This window comes from Megachile rotundata, chromosome 3, assembly GCF_050947335.1.
Source record: "Megachile rotundata isolate GNS110a chromosome 3, iyMegRotu1, whole genome shotgun sequence".
Lineage (NCBI taxonomy): Eukaryota > Metazoa > Arthropoda > Insecta > Hymenoptera > Megachilidae > Megachile > Megachile rotundata.
The window spans coordinates 20,332,016-20,350,152 of NC_134985.1; the positions used below are offsets into that span (position 1 = coordinate 20,332,016).

The 18,137-nt window shown below is 39.4% G+C and overlaps 1 protein-coding gene across 1 annotated transcript; it reads left to right on the forward strand.

Moving 5' to 3' along the window:
- Positions 1-827: 827 nt before the first annotated feature.
- On the forward strand, positions 828-6,083 carry LOC143264171 (uncharacterized). Its single transcript, XM_076530040.1, has one exon. It carries the CDS (start codon positions 828-830, stop codon positions 6,081-6,083), a length of 5,256 nt encoding a protein of 1,751 aa, XP_076386155.1.
- The last annotated feature ends 12,054 nt before the right edge of the window (positions 6,084-18,137 follow it).

The following is an 18,137-nucleotide window of genomic DNA, read 5'->3' on the forward strand; positions in this document are numbered from 1 at the left end:
GAAGGGTCTTTTTCCCAATTTCTAATTTTTATATTCACGCTTGTCAAGGAAAAAACCTAAATTATGGTCCGCTTTAAAATCTAATTACTTCCCTCTCATAAACCACACCATAAACCATCGGCAAAATTTGTCACTACCTGCACGCCAACTTGGGTTTTTCCAAAACATGTACCCCGAGGAAAGGGAAGAACAACCCCCGCATTACCAAAAACAGATGATTGGACAACGATTTTTCCCACCTGAGTTTTTAGTCCTTACCTCCGAATACACGCCTACATCCAAAAATTAATAAAAAGACCAGCACGAGAGTTTTAAGAGAATTCTTGTAACATTTCAAAGCAACACACTAAGTAAATAAATCACCACGTAGAAAGGCAAAGTTAGCATTTGCTACATTATTTAAAAATTCCGTACAACAGTACAAACGAATTTAACATATTTTTTGGTCCTTCGAGCCGGATTCATCCGGAATTGGTGAACTTTATAAGTACACATAAGTGCCTGTAAAGACAATCATACACATTGTGAGTTCAACGAAGAAGCCACCATCTCAACTGGTACAGTGAACTTCCATCCTGCTGAGTTCCATTAAACGAAGGAAGCTGATCAAGGATTTGCTGCCAACATCATATCATTGAGGGGCCTCAACATCCCAGCATCCCAGGAGGAACATCTTCGCCGAGCCAGAAAAGGGTGCAGCTACATCGTGCAGTTTTAAGAAGGGACTCAACAATCAGCAGTGGTTAACGCCTTCCTAGTTATTTCCGATCATCATCTCGTAAGTCCCTCTTTTCATTCTTTGATTTGAGTCAGTATTATTTAAAATCATGGACGCTACGCTCAAACAAGCCGTGATAAGTCGCGGTCAGATTAAAGCTTCGCTAACGCGATTCAAAAATTATCTAGAGTCATTCGATCGTTCATCTCCAGTAACGGAACTTCAAAAAAGATTAGAAAAAATATCGCCATTATACGAAAAGTTTGATACGTTGCAAAGTCAAATTGAATCTTTAGTCGAAGAACCTTCTACAATTCAAGAACATGCAGAGCGCGATTCTTTTGAAAATTTATTTTTCCAATTAACAGCAGCAGCTGAAGATGTTATTTCGCAGTCTCGTTCTCAACAAGTTCTTGCAAATCCTGAAATTTCAACTCGCTTAATGACACCCGCTTTTTCGAATGCCAGCACGGAAAACCGTATTAAATTACCCACAATAGAATTGCCCACGTTTGACGGCTCATATAGTAATTGGGTAAAGTTTAGAGACACTTTCGAATCACTCATCCATAATAATATGAATCTCTCAAACATTGAAAAATTTCATTATTTAAATGCATCAGTGAAAGGTAGCGCAGCACGTACGATTGAAGCATTAGGTATTTCCGAAATAAATTATACTCTTGCGTGGAATAGAATAAAGGATCGTTACGAGGATCTATCGACATTAAAATACCATCACGTTAGGTCTATGCATGAAGTTCCATCTTGCACTAGGGAATCTTTGTCAGGATTAAGAAATTTAATTGATAATACCAACAACAATCTGTTAGCGTTAAAAGCACTTGGTGAACCCACAGATTCTTGGGATACTCTTATAATATATTTGTTAACTTCGAAATTAGATAGTCATACACAGCGTGAATGGGAAAGAAAAATGAATCAGATTCAGGGAAATGTCACTTTGCAGGATATGATGAATTTCTTGAAAAATCATTGTAAATACCTTGAAAGAATCAATTCCGACAAAATAGTTCCTAACAAATTCATAAGTGAAACAAAGCAAAATAAATTCAGAGTCGTTACGACACATGTAACTAATACTGAACCAGTATGCTCCCTCTGCAAGGGAAATCATTATTTACATAGTTGCTCTAGTTTTTTGAGATTAACTCCCACTGAACGTCGAGCCAAAATTCAAGAATTGCATGTGTGTTTCAATTGTCTCGCAGCAGGACATCGAAGCATAGATTGTACACGAAGCGTATGTAGAAAATGTCATAAGAAACATAACACATTATTACATATAGATTACACTTCAAACACATCACCTCATACTCATACAGCACCTTCAACGTCAAAACAAAATACTTCCAATGTAAACGCACACACTATCACTGACACACAGGAAACACTTACGGCACAAACGGTCATTACACTAGAAAATAAAGTGACTATGTTAGCTACTGCCACAGTTCATATTAAGGATCACGATGGAATAAAACACGATTGTCGCGTTCTTTTAGATTCAGGATCACAATCCCATTTCATTTCAGAAAAGTTAGCCAATAAACTTCAATTAAATCGCGATAAGATAAATGTTAGAGTCTCAGGAATTAGTAAATTAGCAAAGAACATCGAATATCAAGCACACACACATATTGTATCGCGTTTTAACGGATTTACAAAATCAATCTCCTGTTTAGTTTTACCTACGATAACAGAAAACATTCCAAACCGACCAGTCGATTTATCTTTACTAGAAATTCCATCCAATAAATTCTTAGCCGATCCTCAGTTCAATGTTCCCAGAGAAGTTGACATGATTATTGGTGGAGATTTATTCTGGGATTTAATGTGTGTAGGTCGTCATTCATTAGGACCTCGTCACCCTTCATTGCAAAAAACCCAATTAGGTTGGATTGTTGTAGGAAACTTAGATCTCGCTCCTTCATTTGCAGAAACACGAACTATTTGTCATTTAGTCACAAACGAACAAATTCACGATCAATTAGCCAAGTTTTGGGAAATAGAAGGTAGTATAGCTGAAAACACAAAATCTCCGCATCATTGTGAACAACATTTTGATTCTACTGTAACGCGAGATAGCAATGGCAGATACATTGTAGCCATTCCGTTTAAAGAAAATATTAATAAGTTAGGCAATTCTATACATCATGCGGAAAAAAGACTATTTAATTTAGAACGCACACTAGCTAGGCAACCGGAAATTAAGGAAGAGTATATTAAATTCTTAGAGGAATATGAATCGTTAGGGCACATGAGTGAAATTACAAACTTAGAACAATCACATACACAAACAGGATACTATTTACCGCATCATGCAGTTTTTAGAGCAAGTAGTACCACCACAAAATTACGCGTAGTCTTTGATGGGTCTGCCAAGACATCGTCAGGGCTATCATTAAATGACGTTCAGTGGGTAGGACCCGTAGTTCAAGAAGATTTAATGTCAATCCTTTTACGATTTCGCAAGCACCAATATGTTCTTTCAGCAGATATTGCAAAGATGTATCGACAGATATTAGTAAGAAACGAAGATAGAAAATTCCAACGTATATTATGGCGCAAAGATAAAAATGAATCGATTAAAATGTACGAGTTAAACACTGTAACCTACGGCACAGCATCCGCACCTTTTCTTGCAACTAAAGTTCTTCAGCATATTGGACAAATACACCAAGAAAGTCACCCGCTTGCAGGTCGCGCTATTTTACGCGATTTCTATGTAGATGATTTATTGACAGGGTCAGATTCTATTACTGAAATTGTACAATTGAAAAATGATTTAACCAACATTCTTCTCTCTTCAGGTTTCGAACTTCGTAAATGGGCATCAAACGAACCCAAAATATTCGCATCACAAATAGACAATAAAAATCAATTACAATTAGTATCGGACAATAGCTCAAAGACGTTAGGTTTATTTTGGAATTTCGAACAAGACATATTAACTTTTTCGGTAAAAAACCCTATAAATTCACGCATCACAAAACGTACAATTCTCTCAGATATTTCACAAATTTTCGATCCTCTCGGTTTAATCGGTCCAGCTACGATTCAAGCAAAAATTATTCTACAAGAATTGTGGCAACTTCACTCCGCTTGGGATGAATCATTACCTCAGCATCTCCACTCTCGATGGAGTACATTCCGCGAAGAACTTATGTATATAAATGATATTAGAATTCCGAGACGAGCTTTACCCGCGAAAATCCAAAAATTCGAATTACACGGCTTTTCTGATGCGTCAGAAAAGGCTTATGGAACGTGTATATATCTCCGTGCATTAGATAAAAACGGTATATGGACTACTCGATTATTATGCGCAAAATCTAGAGTCGCTCCTTTGAAAGTTATTAGCTTGCCGCGATTAGAACTGTGCGGTGCTCAGTTACTAGCCCAGCTTGCAAAGAAAGTACGGACATCAATAGGCATCATATGTGACGAATATTATTGGTGTGATTCCACAATCGTTCTTGCGTGGATCAACTCTCCCTCAAAACAATGGAAAACATTTGTAGCAAATCGTACAGCAGAAATACAAACCCTATCGCATGGAAAATGGTTACATGTCGCGTCATCTGAAAATCCTGCTGATATCATATCACGGGGAATCAGTCCAACTTTGCTTATTAACAACAATCTTTGGTGGAATGGTCCATCCTGGTTGCAGGAAAATTTACCTACACAAATATATAACAATGACAATCAACTCCCCGCAGAGAATATTTCCGAAGAAATTAGAACTACTTACACATTTACTTCCATCATAAATACAGAAATATTTAATAGATTCTCTTGTTACACGCGATTAATCCGAACAATTGCATATTGTCTACGATTTATAAATAACATTCACATAAAAATCCTTGAACGCAAAGGGACAATCACTTCACATAAAAAGGAATCACATCCGCGGTTGACATTAGAAGAATTAATCAAGTCAGAAACAACAATAATCAAAATAGTTCAAATTAATTTCTTCTCTGATGAAATCAAGCATTTGAAAGCGAATCAATCAATAGCAAATTCTAGTTCTTTAATTTCATTGAATCCTTTTTTAGATAAAGATGGAATACTAAGAGTAGGTGGTAGACTAGTTAACGCAAAAATTCCATATAATCAGAAACATCCGATCATTTTACCACCCAAACATCACGTCACAAAATTAATCCTCACACGCGAGCATTTACGCTTGCTACATGCTGGTTGCAACACAACCCTTTATTCTATACGCAAGCGATATTGGCCGTTATCAGGAAAAAGATTACTGAAATCAATTATAAAACAATGCATTCGGTGTTTTAAAGTAAAACCTGTCAGTCCGTATTACCTAATGGGAAACGTACCTGCTACGCGCGTTACCCCAGCGCGTCCGTTTTCTGTATGCGGCATTGATTATGCCGGTCCTTTTCTCATTAAAGAAAAAACAAGATCAAAGGTTACATTGAAAGCATATCTTTGTTTATTCGTATGTTTTTCGACTAAAGCAGTTCATTTAGAATTAGCAACAGATATGACTACCGAATCATTTTTGAATTGTTTGAGACGATTCATCGCGCGTCGCGGCCTTTGTCACACGATATATTCGGATAATGGTACAAACTTTGTCGGGGCACGCAACGAGCTCTTAGATTTAAACAAATTATTAAAAGACAAGAAATTTCATGACCGTGTAGAAACATTTCTGAGTAATAATAACATTCAATGGCACTTGATACCTCCTCGGGCTCCACATTTCGGAGGATTGTGGGAAGGAGCAATTAAATCCACAAAGTATCACTTAAAAAGAATTATCGGCGAAACCAGATTAACTTATGAGGAAATATATACAGTATTGACTCAAATCGAGGCATGTCTGAATTCCCGTCCCTTGTGTCCTCTCTCCGATGATCCAACAGATCTATCCCCTCTCACTCCTGGACACTTCTTAATAGGCGATTCACTCACTGCATTTCCCGAACCTGATTTGCGTCATGTAAAGGAAAATCGTCTCAGCCGTTACCAGCATCTACAAAGTATGTTACAGCATTTCTGGCAGCGATGGCAAGCAGAATATCTGCACCAGTTACAACAACGTAACAAATGGCGAGCAAAATCACCAACCAACTTTGGACCAGGGACAATGGTCTTGATCAAGGATGACAATGTTCCACCACTCAAATGGAGAATGGGACGAATCCTTGAGTTACATCCCGGAGCTGACAACATTACACGGGTGGTGTCAATCAAAGCTGCAGAAGGTGTAATCAAACGACCCCTGACGAAAATATGCATCCTACCAATGGAACAACCACTAGATGCTTTACCAGAAAAACAATCGACAAATCACTCCATTTAATACACGAACATTTATTATAACTATGTTTCTTTTATATTTAAAACTTGTATTATATTCGACAAGCGTACTCTATATTCTATAACTAAACTTATTGTGTAATTTTAAGCAACACTAATGCGGCACACACTCTCATTGTAATCAACACATATACGAACCTCATTTACATACTACGATATATTGTACACATCATTGTTGAACGCCAATCGTTCAAGGCGGGCGGAATGTTAAGAGCGCCGTTAGGTTACAACCAGGAAGGGTCTTTTTCCCAATTTCTAATTTTTATATTCACGCTTGTCAAGGAAAAAACCTAAATTATGGTCCGCTTTAAAATCTAATTACTTCCCTCTCATAAACCACACCATAAACCATCGGCAAAATTTGTCACTACCTGCACGCCAACTTGGGTTTTTCCAAAACATGTACCCCGAGGAAAGGGAAGAACAACCCCCGCATTACCAAAAACAGATGATTGGACAACGATTTTTCCCACCTGAGTTTTTAGTCCTTACCTCCGAATACACGCCTACATCCAAAAATTAATAAAAAGACCAGCACGAGAGTTTTAAGAGAATTCTTGTAACATTTCAAAGCAACACACTAAGTAAATAAATCACCACGTAGAAAGGCAAAGTTAGCATTTGCTACATTATTTAAAAATTCCGTACAACAGTACAAACGAATTTAACAACATGTCTTATAAGAAATCAATTATATTATCATACGAAATATTAAGACAGCACATCATTATACATATTCATTGAATTTGCAATTGAACTGGTACTTTTGAAAATATTAATTGAATATAATTGATAGTAAATACTGTTCTTTAGTGGAACATGTCTTATAAGAAATCAATTATATTATCATACAAAATATTAAGACAACATATCATTATACATATTCATTGAATTTGCAATTGATCTGGTACTTTTGAAAATATTAATCGAATATAATTGATTGTAATTACTAGTCTTTAGTGGTGCATGTCTTATAAGAAATCAATTATATCATCATACAAAATGTTAAGACAGCACATCATTATACATATTCATTGAATTTGCAATTGATCTGTTACCTTTTAAAATATTAATTGAATATAATTGATAGTAAATACTGTTCTTTAGTGGTGCATGTCTTATAAGAAATCAATTATATTATCATACGAAATATTAAGACAGCATATCATTATACATATTCATTGAATTTGCAATTGATCTGTTACTTTTGAAAATATTAATTGAATATAATTGATAGTAATTACTAGTCTTTAGTGGTGCATGTCTTATAAGAAATCAATTATATTATCATACAAAATATTAAGACAACATATCATTATACATATTCATTGAATCTGCAATTGATCTGTTACTTTTGAAAATATTAATTGAATATAATTGATTGTAATTACTGTTCTTTAGTGGAACATATCTTATACAAAATCAATTATATCATCATATGAAACATCAATACAGCACTTCATTATATTCATTGAATTTGCAACAGCAAAATGTTGAAACATATTCAGGTATCTACATTTACTACATGGCTTGGTAAGAGGACGCTCCACTTGTCTGACCATAGATCAACACATTCTACTTTCCTCTGCAGACGCGGTACGCTGGCTGCAACTGTAACCCCAATCTACTTGTCTGACCACTGAACCTTACTCTCTTGCGGTCGCTGCTCTTCAATTAATAAAAAGAATACGAAACTGTTACATAATTTTTCTTCAGATTAATATGACATACCTTACTGTCTTATCAGTAGAGTACCAACCAGTCTATTTTGTACTACAATATTTTATTACCATACTTTTATTGATATTTCACTTATACTTTGTTGAGATGAATAATTCTTGTACATGTTACTCAATTCTTCAGTGTGTATTTATCTTCTTCTTTGTTATTTTATTTTCAATTTAAAAATGTGCATTTAATATTGCTTCTAAGATTAAATGCCTCAGTGTGTGATCAGGTAAAATTGTTTATTAATTATCAATTTTTATTATGATTTCACTGGTCATCTTGTTAATTGCTGCAGTTAGTGAAATCTTAATTACATGATATATCCTCAGTCATTTTCTTGTATGTTTGATTATTTTGTTTGATTACTTTGCTTGATTATTTTGCTTGATTATTTTGTTTGATTACTTTGCTTGATTATTTTGTTTGATTATTTTGCTTGATTATTTTGTTTGATTATTTTGCTTGATTATTTTGTTTGATTATTTTTTTTTTTATTATTTTGTTTGATTATTTTGTTTGATTATTTTGTTTGATTATTTTGTGTGATTATTTTGTTTGATTTTTTTTGTTTGATTATTTTGTTTGACTATTTTGTTTGATTATTTTGCTTGATTATTTTGTTTGATTATTTTGTTTGATTATTTTGTTTGATTTTTTTTGTTTGATTATTTTGTTTGACTATTTTGTTTGATTATTTTGCTTGATTATTTTGTTTGATTATTTTGTTTGATTATTTTGTTTGATTTTGTTTGTTTGATTATTTTGTTTGACTATTTTGTTTGATTATTTCGTTTGATTATTTCGTTTGACTATTTTGCTTGATTATTTTGCTTGATTATTTTGTTTGATTATTTTGTTTGATTGATTATATGCTTACTATTAATTCATAAAAAAATTCGTCAATAATGAACATTTATATTTTTTCAAAGAACCCATCTGTTGCATACGAACAATGTATTCCGACAGTCCTCTTTAATTCTCCACCATCTATATCAAACTCACAGTCGATTCCAGCTCCCCCGATAAGTTTTCAATTCAGTGTACGACGTTCGATCGGTTGTTTATCGGCGAAGAGATTCACGACGAAGGAATCGGTAACGAAATCGTGAATCAAGAGAATCTCGTCGCGAATAGCCTATAAACTCGTGCACCGCGCACCAGCATCAGGATAATGGAAGGATATCGCTGGATCTGCGTATTCTCTGAATGCCATCCGGATATCCATGCAACGTATGGAGAGATTACAACCGCGCACCGGTTTCTATGCCATTTATCTTATGTACGTCATCCGGTTCAATCTTCGGAGACTACAATTTCACGCCATAAATTATTTCGCTTAATGTAACGCAACCGCGTTAAAAGCCCTCGAAACTCGCGACTGAAACTCAACTTGGGCTCTCGATTTTAGCTCTTTGAGAACTTCAGACATTTCGTATTTTCTGAATTCAAGTGTGCAGAGTAGAAGTTTTTGGTACTTTAGGATTGTAAGACTTTGAGAGTTTGATGTTATAGAATTTTTTCACTTTGTAAGTCTATTGTGGAAGTTTAGGACTTTGGTCCATTGGGATTTTAATGTAGAGACCTTGAAAATTAGGAACTTGGTAGGAACGTTGATAGGAGCTTTGGGATCTTAGAACTTCGCGATTTTGGAATTTTGGAACTTAGGACTTTGAGTCTTCCCTTGAGACCTTGGGACTTTGCTGACTGGGGACTCTGGAACTTTGAGACCTCCGAAAGTTTGCTACGTGAGACCTTGGAATTTTGAAGTCTTGATGACCTTGTGACCTTCAGACCTCACTACTTTTCCACCCTACAAATCCTTCAGTCTTCCAATCCCCAATTTTCCGTCGATACTAAAGATTTCAATGTATCAACTTCGACACTTCCATCTTGCAGCTAAAATCGTTACCCCAGATAGAACCGTTTATCGAGAGACTTAAATTAACAGCGATTACGCTTTAAAGAGGGTATTGAAGCTCGCGGAAACGATAGACAATTAAACGATGTTTAATCCGCGAAAGACGGACGTTTTATCGTTGAAAGGCTCACGATCTGAATCTCTTTCGCACAAATTCCAACAGCTGTATCTCGGCCGGCTTTACAGTAATCGCGACCGGGCGATAAAGAATACTCACCGGCTTGGAGAACACTCGACTAAATCGCACGGTCGTTTTACCAATCGTCAGATTGCATCTTGATATAAAGAGGATACAAATGGATTCGCGTCGGCGTTCATCGACGAGCACCAGAACACCCACCGGTATTCGTGGGAAGCACGAGGAGCTAGCTCGATTGTATCGCGGCATGATTCACTCTGGAAATGCAGCAGGGTGCAGCACGAGCACCCTTCTCTCTCGATTAGATCTCCCTGGATATACCCTCCACGCTGTGCGCTGCCCCCGATTCTTCTACCCCCAGGATTTTCATTTCGAAGGAATCTTTGGTACTCGACAGGTGAAAATACCTTCATACTGCTAATAGTTACGCTGCAAGATTTACCTGCATTTATTTACCTTCATTTCATTGCAAATGAAATTTCATTGCACTTGTGATTATCTTTAAGAAAGTTATTTTACATAGCTGGGGTTCATTTTTAGAAAATATTTTGACTAGTAGGATTAACACTGTCATGATTGGTCTGAGGAGCTAGAGGTATTTTGATCATAAGGTTCATTTTTATAAAATATATTAACTAGTAGGATTAACTCTGTCATGATTGGTTTGAGGATTAACACTGGTGATTATCTTTAAGAAAATTATTTTACATAGCTGGGATTCATTTTTAACAAATATATTAACTAGTAGGATTAACTCTGTCATGATTGGTTTGAGGATTAACAGTTGTGATTATCTTTAAGAAAATTATTTTACATAGCTGGAGTTCATTTTTAAAAAATATTTTTACTAGTAGGATTAACTCCGTCATGATTGGTTTGAGGATTAACACTTGTGATTATCTTTAAGAAAATTATTTTACATAGCTGGGGTTCGTTTTTAGAAAATATATTGACTAGTAGGATTAACACTGTCATGATTGGTTTGAGGATTAACAGTTGTGATTATCTTTAACAAAATTATTTTACATAGCTGGAGTTCATTTTTAAAAAATATATTGACTAATACGATTAATACTGTCATGATTGGTTTAAGAAGCTACAGGTACTTTGATCATAAGATTCATTTTTAAAAAATATATTGACTAGTATGATTAACACTGTCATGATTGGTTTAAGAAGCTAGAGGTACTTTCATCATAAGATTCATTTTTAAAAAATATATTAACTAGTATGATTAACACTGTCATGATTGCTTTAAAGTGCTAGAGGTACTTTGATCATAAGATTCATTTTTAAAAAATATATTGACTAGTATGATTAACTCTATCATGATTGATTTAAGGAGCTAGAGGTACTTTGATCACAAGGTTCATTTTTATAAAATATATTGACTAGTATGATTAACACTGTCATGATTGCTTTAAAGTGCTAGAGGTACTTTGATCATAAGATTCATTTTTAAAAAATATATTGACTAGTATGATTAACTATGTCATGATTGGTTTAAGAAGCTAGAGGTACTTTGATCACAAGGTTCATTTTTAAAAAATATATTGACTAGTATGATTAACACTGTCATGATTGGTTTAAGAAGCTAGAGGTACTTTGATCACAAGGTTCATTTTTAAAAAATATATTGACTAGTATGATTAACACTGTCATGATTGGTTTAAGAAGCTAGAGGTACTTTCATCATAAGATTCATTTTTAAAAAATATATTAACTAGTATGATTAACACTGTCATGATTGCTTTAAAGTGCTAGAGGTACTTTGATCATAAGATTCATTTTTAAAAAATATATTGACTAGTATGATTAACTCTATCATGATTGATTTAAGGAGCTAGAGGTACTTTGATCACAAGGTTCATTTTTATAAAATATATTGACTAGTATGATTAACACTGTCATGATTGCTTTAAAGTGCTAGAGGTACTTTGATCATAAGATTCATTTTTAAAAAATATATTGACTAGTATGATTAACTATGTCATGATTGGTTTAAGAAGCTAGAAGTACTTTGATCATAAGATTCATTTTTAAAAAATATATAAACTAGTATGATTAACACTGTCATAATTAGTTTGAGGAACTCGAGACACTTTAAAATCATAGAATATTTCATCTTGAACAACCTTAATGAAAGTTTGACATAGACATCTCAAAGACAGCTATCACATGAAGATTAGACCTCTCCAACAGAAAAACATAAGGTAACCTCAAGATAACCTTCAAGTATACTTACGACATTGTTACATGATCTCTAGTAAACACAGTCATAAATATACAAAATACCACTTCAAATACTGTACATAATCAAACTGCCCAAACTCATTGAATCTCCCTGTACACATCATACGCTCAACGAGGGACAAAAGTGAAAAGGCGAGTCGCTAGGGGTTGAACTCACTGGAACAAAAAATGAAAGTTTTGAGAATTCGGTTGAAAAAGGAGGTCCGTTCGCAAACGGATTGAACGGCCGGTCGATCTCGTCCTATTTTAATCGGTTCTCGGCCTTGGAGGACGTATTTGCGTAGCTGGTTTCGCGTCATCCCGGTCCCGGGATGCCGGTAGACCCGACTCCGTGCCCCGAAGGTTGCCGAGCAACCGGTGAATATGCGCAATTACCGGAGGACCGGGCGAGAACGAGCGAACGGACGGCAAGTGGGAGTTGCCGAGGAGATTGTAAAATAGAATGTATCCCGCAATTACCCGGCCATCTAACGCGATCGAACGTAAGAGCCCGATTACCACCGTGGACCGTAGCCGAACAACTACGGGGTTGCCGGCTCGCCCCTACGAACGTCTTCCTCCGGCGAACCGAACGGTAATAGAACGTTACGACGAAAAAATTCATCAGTTTTATGTAACCTGTACGGACCAGATATAAAATTATGGAAACGAGTTTCGGTACAGACTTTTCAAGGTTGCTTTTTAGAAATATATCAATTTTCTTGGATGGGTATTTTGCTTTATGGAACATCTACCCTTGTAATGTATGGGAAAAGAAAATTAGATTCACTCCCCACCCTGGGACTATTTACTAAAATTTTGTATGCAAAGGTAGATCTAAAATTTAAAGTAATACGATGGAATTTTTTGTGACATTTTGTACCGTCTTGTTTTTTAGCAAGAATAGTTATGAATTTTAATTATTTAACCATTGTGGAAGTGGAATTATTTTATTGTCTCGACCTGCCCTCTTTCGATGCTTCATCGAAGCCATATCTCGAATGTTTTTTTTGTACAGTGAGATTAAATTGGTTTAGTATGGAAGATGACATATTATATTATAGTCACAGTCAGTCTTAATACCAATATTCTCTTAACTTAAGCTTTCTCGTGAAATTAAGTTTAATAATTTTTCGATTCAGTCGTTTAATTCCTTACTGATAAACAGTCCCTCTATTTCCTTCGAAGGGTTAATTAATCCATTAAAGTGATTCGATATCTCACAGTAAAGTAAGATTTTAGAAACCATCCGAAACTTTTTCAGTAAAATTCGATGTAGATAAAATATTAATTCCATTCGATGCAGGCTAAAATATATTCCGTAGAAAATTGTTCTAAGAGTGTCGTTTGAACTGTAAAATATTTGCACAAAAGGAATATTGTTTCTACGACACGGCATCGCAGCGAGAAACTCGAGAAATATTAAAAGTATTAAATTAAGGGTTGCAACGTATACCGTAAAAGCCTTCCATTATAGCACGCCGGAATAAAGAATGAAATTTTCTACGCCAGTTCCAATTTCACACACGATACACTGTCGCGTTTAGAATTTTCTAGAGCGTATCGTAACATTCGCGTAAATTTTATCCAGTGAGTTTTCAATTTAAAAAATTTCTGCAATATTCAGAGACGTACAACAATCGTGTGCACAGCAGCCTGTTATAAAAGAACCGTTTTGGAACGTTCGCAAACAAAAGTATCCGGCAACGGTGGCTCAAAGGTCTCCGTACAAAGAGTGCGACATCTAAATAACAACTATGTATTGAGAGAAAAAATTATTCGCGATATTGTTCGAGCGATTATACATAGACGTGCAATTTCTGACAGCGTCCGTTAATTTCTCGGAAATGTTATTGGAACAGAAGGTTTTCATGGCAACGTGAAAGGATAACAATCGTAAATGGAAATTCAGGGCGCGTTTTAATTAAAGATCGAACGTTAACACGATTCGCTAATTAGACTTCCTTTAATCCTCGGGGCTTACGTCGAATTCGGTCCGGTGTTTTAATTGTCTCGTTGTCGGTCAGAACGTTTCAGCCCGCTCGAAACGGCTCGATAAATATTAATAAAAGCATTTGTATCGATAAGCTTGTAAAGACAAATAATGTCTCTTTATCCCTGCACGAACTTATTGAAATTCTAACAATAAAACACAGAAAAATACAACTGAAAAATTAGGCGACCTCTTGACAGACATAGAGGGTGTGACATTAAAATAAGTATAAAATTGGACAAATTGTTATTGCAACTAAAAAGTTTAATAGCGATAAAAATGATTGAGATATTTGACTTAAATGGAACTGCTTGTACGTTCCTTTTTTCAATCGAACGACCAATATGTGCTTCTTAAAAAAGGAATAGTCGTGCAGAGTCGTAAATCTAGAAAGAAGCAAACGTCGTTAATCCGCAGCGAAAAGAAAAGATTGCAAAAATGTCACGAAAGCATCCACGAAGGATTGCGCGTATTCCCCGACATCGTTAAACCTACGGCAACAGGAGTAAAGAAAAAAAAGCGGTTGTACACCCTTCAGGACGTCCCCTGAATCGAAGGAAAACGCTCGGGATAAACAGAGAGGAGAATCGAGCGGGAGGTGGTTGAATGGGGGAGAAAAGTGAACGATGCGCTATCGCGAACGACGCAGACGATACGAGCGGTTAGACGACGTCCGAGAATAAGCGTCGAGATTATAAGGTACGCATACAAAGCATCGTCGGGGAACGAGGAACAGACAGGCGCGCAGCGTCGTCCTCTCGCTCGTGCGCGGGAACACGTGGACAGAGAGAACGAAGGAAACGAGGATACAAAAGGCGAGGATAAACAAGGATCGTCGGCCGTTGAACGAGGAGCAGAAGAGGAGAGGAAAAATCCGCGGAACGGAGACGGGCAGCGAAAGAAAGAGGGTTAAATTGAAGGCAAAAAGGAAAAGGCTCGAGAAAGAGAGACAGCGCGGAGGATGAGGGTAAAGAAAAATGGAAAGATAGAAAGAGCGGGCTGGTTTGCAACGGGAAAAAGAAACGGGAGAGAAAAAGAGAGAGGGCGCGCGGAGAAAGAGTAAAAGCAACGCGAGCGATGCGCTATCGCAAAACCCTGCCAGCGAACGCGGCACGACGCCGGGGTCGGCGCTATCGATTGGCGTCGGCGTTTCCTCGACGTCGCTATTTGCCCGCCGCCGACGTCTCCTTTCTCTCCCTTTCTCTCGCTATCCCTCTCGACTCGCCCTCTTGCAGAACCACCGCTCCGCGCCGTCTCTTTTCCTCGCGGGTTCTCACCTCTGCCACTCTCGACCACCCTCCGTCTCTATTTACTCGGAACTTTCTCTCGCCCTACCTCGTTGCCTCGTGCAACTTCCTGTCTCCGTCTACGTCGTGCCGTCATCCTCCCTCCGCTCTCCGCCGTTATTCCCCTCCAGAAACCTCTCAACCACCCTCGTCCTCTCTCCGTCCATCCAACCCCCGCGTGTTCCTCCCTCGTTGCTCTCTCCGTAGCAACCCCTACCCCTTCGAACTGCTTTCCATCCGACGCGGTAACAGGTGTTGCTCCGGCCCCGAACTCGTACAAAATCGATGGGCAAGAGCCACATCGGCGTCGCGGCTAGGGGTTGTGCTTCCCCTACCGATTCACCCTCTTGCTCGGCTTCCTCGTTCCTACGCTCGTTTCGACCCGTCGATCGGGAAAGGGAAGCGAGCTGTGCGACGACCAGCGACGTGGAGGTGGAACGGAGCAAAAGCGAAACGGAGAAACGTTGGGTGGCGAGCGAGCGAGACGTAGCTGACTAGGGGGTTGAACGACGTCGGTTCGAGAGAGACGGAGAGGAAGCGGAGGGTGGTCGAGGACTGGGAGGAAAGAGAGGGCAACATCGAGCAAACCGGACGCCAGGGAGGGAAAGGAGAAGGAAGCTGCACGAAACGAGGAGGAAAGGACGCAGGCGCCCAGGACGCGAGGCGACGCTGCTCGACGACGCTGCATTGGCAGTTGCACCCCAGCCACACCCGGTACGAGCCATGTAGTCGGGCTACCCTCCACCGCGATACACGGCGGACAATTGTTGCTTCTGCGCCCACAGGTGGTACATCTTCGTCTTCGATTTTCGTGCTCGTAGACGCGGTCCGTGTCGCCGTCGTCCGGCTCTACCGGGCCCGTAGACGAGCCCCGAGCCGACCTAACCGCTCGAACACGCGCCTCGTGCTCGCGACCGCTCCTGCCGACGGAATCGTCGACGTTACGTGGCGGTGCTTCGAATCGTCGTGGTCGTCGTGGTTACGCTTCGCGGTATCGTGCGCGTCGATACGTCGTGCGGGCCGTTTCGGAAAAAGCTTCCGTTCGTTTTCGCGTTCGAACGCGGCTCGTGTCGTCACCGAACATGGCTCCGCGTTATCGAACCGAGAGAACCGAGTGAAAAAGGGAAGCACGGAAAACGGGAAAGCGTACGTGGCTCTCGGAGCTCCGACGACGGCCTCGGCTGCAAGGAGGCCTGCGAACGCAGGCCGCACGAGGGCAGAGTTGTAGCTTCACGCGGTTCTCCGCGATCCTCTTTTCGCGGTGCTTCCCTGGCAGGGGAGAAAAAGCGCGGACAGAGGGTGAAGAAATCGAGCAATCGGGGGCCGTTACCGCTGCAAGACGCTCCGCGGGGAGAGGGGACCACTTACCAGAGGGAGTTATCGACTACACACGTAAGGCGACAGCGCACACGTACGGATACACAAACATCGCGGACCTGTTGTCCAACTTGTTGCTCGTCCCTGCAAAAGGCACACCCGCCTGCCTCGACGACGCACCAGCCAGTTTTCGAAAAAAGAAGCAACGCGACCGGGGAACGAGAAGCTCGCCTAGAAATAGCAAGCTCGCGCGACCACCCGGCTGAAACCGTCGATCCTGGGAGAACCTCTGCCGTTCAGCTACCATCGCGAGGCAGTGCGATCAATCGATTCGTCACCGGAATCGATTCGAGTACTACGAAATTCGACCGCGCGATTACATCGTCGAACTCGCGATCGTCCTCGACGAGCACGGAAGAAGCTCCTCGGATCCGAGAGTCCGGGAACCAGGATAAACGCTCAACAAGTGTTCGGTTAATTTTCTATCGACGAGATTCGTGTGGTCGGTGGAAGAACGGTCCGAATCGATCCGAAGAGGACATCTCGCCGTACGAACGAGCGGACAATAGGTGTGGGCGATAACGAAACGGAGAGGCGGCGTTGTGGCTACTGTTTGCCGGGGATTCACCGTGCTCGAAATCGCCGAGATGAGGGTATCGTCGCGAGTACGGACACGCCCGACCAGCACGATACCGGACCACAGTGTCGCTGCCAGAGTAAAACGCTGCTCGGACCAGCCGGGCGAGTAGACGCTTTCGACGTTCACGAGAGACACGAGACTTAAACGTTCTATGGAAGCGAACCGAAGGAATTCCACGCGAAAAGTGTGTCCCGAATGAGATTCGAGTAAACTCGTGGCGCAAGATACGTATATGTAGAGTAGATTAAGGATTATTAAGATTCCGTTGTGATACGATGAAGAGATCCCAGTGGGAACGCTCGAACGGTAGAGGCGACCGGAAGCGGAAAACAGGGCCGAAGTAGAAGATCGATATCGATAAAAGCGTGTACGCGCACGACGTAATCTTCCAGCCGTGAATACAACGAAAGCAATACTACAAACAAGGTAAAGCAACAAAAAAAGAAGAGAAAAAAAGAGAAGCAAGGCAAGCAGCGCTCTTCGCACCATACAACTCGGAGTCCCTTCCAACCTAATCACGCATCCTCGTTCAGATAGTTTCAGCGGAACGCTTGGACTCGAGTTAGGACTGACTCGCTTCGCCGAAAGATATTTTAATATAAAACGTATACACTGTATCTATAGATATATATACACGCGCGTATATACATACGCACACGTGTGCGTGAACGCGTAAGGTAGACGTAGATACGAAGCTGTTTTTAAGCGATCGTGCAACGACATCTAGATTTAAAATACCGCCCCCTCAATCGCGCAGCGATAACCTCTGATCGAAATCGACGTT